The sequence below is a fragment of the Melanaphis sacchari genome, unplaced genomic scaffold (genome assembly GCF_002803265.2).
Source record: "Melanaphis sacchari strain LSU unplaced genomic scaffold, SCAv2.0 Contig358_pilon_pilon, whole genome shotgun sequence".
Taxonomy (NCBI): Eukaryota; Metazoa; Arthropoda; class Insecta; order Hemiptera; family Aphididae; genus Melanaphis; species Melanaphis sacchari.
In genome coordinates this window covers 4,639-12,489 of record NW_020271220.1, presented here as the reverse complement: position 1 = coordinate 12,489, position 7,851 = coordinate 4,639, and the positions used below count along the sequence as shown (strand labels likewise).

General features: G+C 25.8%; 1 protein-coding gene across 1 annotated transcript; it reads right to left on the bottom strand.

Moving 5' to 3' along the window:
* Positions 1–3,922: 3,922 nt before the first annotated feature.
* Positions 3,923–6,561, bottom strand: LOC112596845 (dynamin-1-like protein). Its single transcript, XM_025342667.1, has 2 exons — positions 5,139–6,561; positions 3,923–4,673 (listed from the first exon to the last, which is right to left on the bottom strand). Exons 1-2 carry the CDS (start codon positions 6,525–6,527, stop codon positions 4,074–4,076), a joined length of 1,989 nt encoding a protein of 662 aa, XP_025198452.1. The 5' UTR covers positions 6,528–6,561; the 3' UTR covers positions 3,923–4,073.
* Between the last annotated feature and the right edge of the window lie 1,290 nt (positions 6,562–7,851).

Sequence of the window (7,851 nt, the reverse complement as noted above, 5' to 3'; positions counted from 1 at the left end):
ATCAGGTTCTTCATTTTTGGATTTTCAACTTAATACACTCTGTGTAATAGTTCTATATTTCTTGAAAATTAAACATATATTATGCTGTATTTAATAAATTTATATTCACTACAATTATAATTTTTGTCTCAACTAGGTATACTAAAAAAAAAAATAAGGTGTAGACAATATGCCGAGCCCGTGTCGCCGCAAACTGCTTTGCCACGCGTCTATTCTTCAAAGACCGTTTGGCAGTCAAACTTTATATAATCGCTAGTTTTATAAAATTTAAATAAGGATTAAGAAACGTAATATGGCGAGTCATCTAACAATTTTGAACTAATTTTGTTTGTTAAAGCAGTTAACGCGAAATATGTGAAAATGTTGATATTGAAATTCTACGTATGTTAAAAAGTTAAAAGTAATAATAATGATAAGAGTAATAATAATTATTTGCCTTGTTTAAAAACAACTTTATTTAATTATTTTTAATATTATAAGAAGCTTCTCTTCTATGACAGTTTGAAAAATATTTAAAAATCATCATTGTACCTAACTGTAATGAACATTTTTTAGACGAATACTTTGTACATAATATCTTTAACTATAGAATACGTTATAAATAAAACAAAAAATATTTAATATTGTGTTACATTGGTATCTATATGTACTTGGTTGTTTATTTATTAAATTGTTAAGGCAGTTAAAAACCAATACATTGTGATACATAGTAAATATTAAATAATGATGTTTATGATACCTTGATCGAATAAAAATATCTCTCAGTAATAGGGACTAACAGTTTCCGCTCAGAATCGTATTTCATATACAATTGATAGATCATTGAATTTAAACTTTACGCGCCCACAATAGTGACCCACTCGACTACCTAATGTACAGCAGAGCGATACTCGCCTACCTTTTAGATTCTGAACGGAGTGATGATAATGTATTGATTTTACAATGATGTATTTTTTTTTTGTGTCTGTGTACAGCATAAGTAGTCGAAATAATGCTCCAATTTCAAACTTCGGGGGTGGTTTCCGATGGCAAAGTGAATATCCTTCACTTCAAAATTATAAATAGAATCGCATTATGTGATTTTTCATTATTTTGTAATATCATAACTTATCTGTTTTAGAAATATATTATGCAATTTTTATTTTATATTTATATCTATCTACGAAATATATTAAGTATTACGCCAATTGTATTATTTTTTTTTTTACTTTTAAATCAATTTGAGCAGGTACATATTTTAATATATGAATTATAGTTGAATAATAAATATGAAATTTGAATTTATTTTTGTAAGAAATTATATAATATAATTTTTGCTGCCAAGTACGCATCTTTTTTTACCGTGTAAGAACTTGCTTAGTTTGTATCTGTTTTTATCGAGTAGGATGTAGGAACTAACATTTGTATTTTAGATTCTGAACGGAGTGAAGAATGTATTGATTTTACAATGATGTGTATTTTTTTTTCTGTGTCTGTGTACAGCATAAGTAGTCGAAATAATGCTTCAATTTCAAACTTCGGGTATGGTTTTCGATGGCAAAGTGAATATCCTTGATGCATTATGGAGGTAAAAAGTAAACATTTTCCAACAGTTTTCAAAAAAATCGAGAAAAACAAAAAAAAAAATTACAAAAAAACGAGAATTTTTACGCAAAACCAGTTTTCGACCAAATCGACTTTTTTATATGGTTGTAATTCAAAAACTAATCACTGTAAATACTTGAAATTTTCACCAAATGTTTATGTTAGTATTATCTATATACAGTTTAATTTTCAAAAATTTTTGACTTTTTTTGAGTTATTTATAAACCACTGAAATTATCGATTTTTATGATAATTTTTTTTCGAAGTGTCGATAAAAATATGTTGGATGACCAAAAAATTTTGAAAATTTTTTGTGTTTATAACTAAGGATTAAAGATACTACACTATGTTTTTCCTAAGTTTTCCTTCAATTAGCTATAGTAAAAACTCGAAGCATCATTAAGAGTGAAACCTCGGTATCTCGAAGTTTCTGCATGTCGAATTTTTTTTTCAGTCCCGATCATTCAGTATTGGACTTACGTACAGTGGAACCTCGATAACTCGAACTTCTATAAGTCGAATTTTCGATAACTTGAAAGAATGTCTTGGCCCCTACTTTATAACATATCATATGTGTAACCTCTGTAAGTCGAATTTTCGATAACTCGATTTTTTTTTTCGTCCTCAACTGATTCGAGTTATCGAGGTTCCACTGTATTAAGTGATTTCGGTATATCGAATTTCCATATGTCGAATATTAATACATAATATGTATGCAATGTATAAATACAAATTATATTATAAATACACATTTTTCCCAATAATTCAACATTTTTATTTCAAATTTTATTTATGTTATAAACTCCCTCTCTAACTCGAAGTTTCGATATGTCGAATTTTTTTTTCGGTCCCTTACGACTTCGAGATAACGAGGTTCCAGTGGTTCCACTGTATTTAGATTGGAATTTTCTTTACATTATTTAATTTACAAAATATCTTGATTTTTGAGCTATTTATAGACAACTGAAATTTTCAATTTTTCTGAAAAATTTTTTTTGAAGTGTCAATAACATTTTTTTGGCAAATCAAAATACTTGAACATTTAATACAAAGTTCCTCATAAGTTATTCTTATAGTGATCAAAAAATTTTAAGAATACATAGGCACAATTTTTTTTTATTAGCATTTGAAGTTCAAATATTGACAAAAATTCGTCAAAACCATGAATATTTGTATCTATACTCGAGTAATCGACGAAAAAAGAATAAGTAAATCAAAGTACCTATTCAACAGTTGTTAACTAGAGGAACTACGAGAAAACAGCACATATATACAATTATTTAGATTTCGTGTTATTTTCGAAATCAACAAAATAAATCATTTATTACCGTTGGTCTGATTGGCTGTCATGTTTTAGATACTTACATTACTCATGAAATGCATACTTATCAAAATCCAAGCAAGTTGTCAATAATAAAATTAATAATTATTAATTTAAAATGACAAGGGAAATAATAACAACATTTTACTGACAAATCTCTTAACTCGACTTCTTGATCGAATTCAAAAATAACGAACATTAAAATTTAATATATCAAGTACAAATACCCAGATAGGAGTATTATAGTTAAAATCTCATGATATAGTACTATAATAAATAATATTCTATAATAAAAGTGCGATACAAGTAGAATACATTCATCATTCTTGGATTATATAAATAAATTACTGATAACTCGTTCCTATCCATTTGATACAATTAATCAATAAATAATCAGCTTAGATATAAATGGTATAAAATAAATAATTTCACAAAGAAAATATATTACCAATTATATTACCTCTTTATAAATATTAAGAATGTACTACATTTTCAAATAAACACTTTAAAAGCAATATCAAGTAAATTAAGGTAGTTGATTCTTTCAATTATTTAAATGTTATAATCTACAAATAATTGTTAGATAGGTAGTTATTAATAATAAACCAATTTTTTTTAACATAAAACATATTAAAAAAAAAGAACAATTGGATATTAGTTCAAACAAAATGATACACCAATTCACTTTTAGAGTTCTTGAAATCTTAGATATAAAGAATGTACAATTTTATTCAAATATTTTGTTAAAAAAACACATTAAATAGGTACATGGGGGTACTTTCAAAAACATAATCTCTTTATGAATATCATCACTCAGCTTTAAGAATAAAATACATTTAATTATTCTTCAATAAACAAATAAAAATTAATTAAAGTTAACAAGTTAAATTTAAATAATAATCAATAAAGGTACCCATCTAATAAGACTTACTTTTTAAATATAATAAAATGCATTAAAAAAAAATAATATACTTTAAAATAAACTACAAAGAGTAAAAAAATATTTAAAAACACTACAACGGTACAATATTTATATTTTTAATTCTTTCCAAATCATAATATGAGTTAAGCGCTATTGAATATTAAATAATTAATCTTATAATTTTTACTTTTAAATATTTTGTCTAAGCATATTCATTAACACTAACTTTTGATATTATTTTTTTAATCAAAAACACTGTATATCTATCATATTTTTTAGTCCTAAATTGACCGCGTTTAACAATTCTTCAACTCGTTTACGTTCTTCTAACGCGCCCTCCTCCTCAACCATTATTTCTTCAAATGATTGATTGATAACATATGAAGTAAAAACATTTTCGTTTAATTCGTGTTCGAAATCCTCCAAAACTAATTTCACCATTTTGTGATGTATTCGCTTAGGCACAAAATCTCTTATTATTTCCTTGATAAAATCAAAATAACATTGTGTTAAGCATTTATGGACCTTCACTTGTTTCGATGTTTCTGTGTTAGTAGTATCCAATTCGTTTAAACCTGATAACATTTGTTTAAACTGTTCTATTTTAAACTTTTCATCAACTGTTTCATTTTCTTCATCTCCTTCAAAACATATTTTATTGTTCGAGATACTCATAAGTGCTGCAATATTTTCATCTTGCAAATCAACTGATGATTTAACTAATTGAAATAAAAAATTTGGATTGGTTGTATTAAGACATGTCTGATAGGTCTCTATGTAAGACTTTATAAATTCTTTTAAATCAGTTAGTTTTTCATCCAGCATTTTGTTGAGAACATTTCTAACCTGAAATCAAATTTAATAGTTGTATAATTATAATTAAATAGGTGAAAATAAATAATAATCTAGTTATTACAGTATAATGAAAAAATTGATGTTTTTTTATTTGACCTTTCTGTATATAATTAATTACAGGTATAATTATTTGATTCAAATACTAAAAGGGGATTGGAATTACTGTGAATAAATGAAAACGGTGAGCAATACTAAAACAAATAAGTAGATGTGCAAATTCAAACACTGTATTTATTTACCTTTGATATACCCATGTTTTACACTTAATTCTAAACATTGTTGGTATTGAGAACTACATAAAATTATTCTATTTTGTATACTTATAAATATATCTTAAATTAGAAAAACTCATGAAAATTATTTGATTCAAAATATAAACATTTTACTTTTAGTTAAACTGAAAAAAATAAACATCAACGTTTTAACTAGAAATATGATTGTTAAGATTCTACTTACATCTGAATTTATGCGAGGAAATCTTTTAAGTGTATCCAAAATGTTTTCATCGATGAAATCAAAAATTTTTAGCATTTCTACACGTACGAAGTCCACACTACACATGGACGGTTCAATTAGATTTTTAATTTGTCTGAAAATCATATTTTGCAATGCTTTTTCATTTACAAATGAACTTTTAGTGATCCCAGAAGTATTTGAAAGGATTATAGATATCTGTTTATCCGACAAGTCTTGTAGCGGGTCAATATTGTTTATTTTATCCAAATATTCATCATTTATTATTTCAGAAATGCGTGCACCGCCCATAATTATTTTATCCGAAACATCTTTTCTATTTCCCAATATTGTATCACAATAGGACTTGGATATATTTTTCAATAAAGTTAATACAAATGAAATTTTGCTGTCTGGTGTTTGCATTGTTTTCAATTCTTCTTCTAGTTTATATTTGGTATCTTGTAAATTTTTGAGTAAAATTGGATACGTTTTTTTTATGTGTTTAACTAAAACATTTTGTAATGTTTTAGCTAACACTTTGTTACCGTGGTTTTTATAAATTTCTGGGTAATTTAATCTTAGAAAATCTCTTTCAGATTTTAATGTGTCTTTCATTGATTTTTTATCGTTAATATCTTTTTGACTACGATTTACTACACCAATAATTCCAAGTTTCACAGGGATTTTATTTCCACACAGAAATTCAGTAGTGTCCTGAATAGTACCTTTATCGATAAGATCGAGTTTTGTTACGACAGCAATTGTTCTTAACCCATTTGGGTCCATTTTTCTAGCTATTTTTAAGCTTTCTGAAGTAGACGGATCGGTATTAGCCGTTACAACAGCTAAAATAATAGCATTTTCTTTTTGAACATATTTTAATATAAGTTCTTGTATCTGTTCATCTATATCTTCCGGTTGATCTCCTACTGGTACTTTGGTTATACCAGGGAGATCAACAAACGTAAGATCGTATGCAAGTGAAAACACTTTTAAAATGATCGGTTCATGTGTGATACCATTGTTGGTACCAGCTAGAATATCAGTTTGATTTTCGATTTCCAGTCTAACTTCATCGAAATCATCAAAAATTTTTTCAGGCTTATGGTGAAAAGTTGCCCAACATTTAATATCATGTTTTTTTGACAATTTTATCATATGTTGTTGATCTTCTGTGGTAAATCTTACCATTTGCAGAATGAGCGGAGCACGAGTTACAATACCTGTACCTCGAGGCAAAAATGATTTGCCGACCAAACTTTCTAGAACAGAGCTCTTTCCAGAACTCTGAGATCCAACGACAACAATTTGAGGTAAATCAATTTGATGTTCACCAATTACAGCAAAAACTTCTTGTAATTTGTTTATGATCTGGATTAAGGACTCCATATTGTTCAACTTTAATTAAATTAAAAATACCTATAATAAAAAAAATTTTGCTATTAATTATTATTGTATTATTAAATTTAAAAACGTATCATTATTTTAATTTGTTATACTATTGATACCATTTTAATAGATTTTAAGTACACGATAACTTCTACAGAATAGACAAATTATTAAATAATAATAAAATAAATGGTATAATTTCAAAATCTATGATTTATATTTTAAACGTGATTCAATTATAGCATTTTAGTGAATTGATTAATATAATACTCAAATCAAAAATTGTGTATATTTATAAAGTATTGTAAACATTACAACTTTATTCATAATACTAATATTATCATTATAAATCAACCTTTCCAAATATAACTTTAAAAAAAATTAAAAACCAGACAAATTAAGTTAAATTAATCATCATGTCTAACTGTTATCTTAAAAAATAAAGTAAAAAGATTTTATGATGACAACGCTATTACAATATTAATATTCATAAATAATGATTTAATAACTATTAATAATTACAAGCAACCAGTTCTACTAAAAATATATATTTGAACACTTTCTTTCCAATTTTATAAATACGCACATAAAAGAATATTCATAATAGTTAACACATGGGCGCCCATAGGTAATATTTTAGGGGGGGTCAAAATAAAAACATTTTCGAATGTAAGATAATAAAGATTTAATGTTATTTTTCACATATAAATGTATACACTATACATGCATGTTATATTTTTATTTGTATATATATATATATAGTGTATTAATAATAATTGCTATACGAATAAATAAATAAATATATAATAATTGCCATATGAATAAATAAATTAATAAATAATAATTGCCATACGAATAAATAAATAAATAAATAATAATTTTAATAAGTATATTATTCGGTATCAGTAAATAAGAACTGCAAATTTCTTCGTTTTACTCCAAACATATTAATGACATCCTGAATGAAAGTATCCTTGTTTGCATTAGGTTAAAATATTTGTAGTACCATTGATTATAGAATATTCTATAATATGTTATTCTATATTCTATAATCAATGGTAGTACCTATATTGTGATCTTTATAGATTTACCACAAATTATCTGCGATAAACAATTTTATGTATAGGTTATACGGACTACAGAATACGACCTATCTATGATGTTAATATACAATAACAATGAGTATATTTTTATATTTTTTTCATATCTTAAAAGTGATTTCAACAAATAATTTACCTCGGTAATAAGGTAATATTGTGGTAATATTTTTTTCCGAGGGGGGCAGAGTGCCCTGTTTGCCCAATGGGCGCCCATGAGATAACAA

Coding starts and splice junctions, on each gene's coding strand:
- LOC112596845 (XM_025342667.1), bottom strand. CDS start 6,527: ATGGAGTCCTTAATCCAGATCATAAACAAATTACAAGAAGTTTTTGCT. Junction 4,674..5,138: donor TTCCTCGCATAAATTCAGAT/GTAAGTAGAATC, acceptor ATTTGATTTCAG/GTTAGAAATGTTCTCAACAA.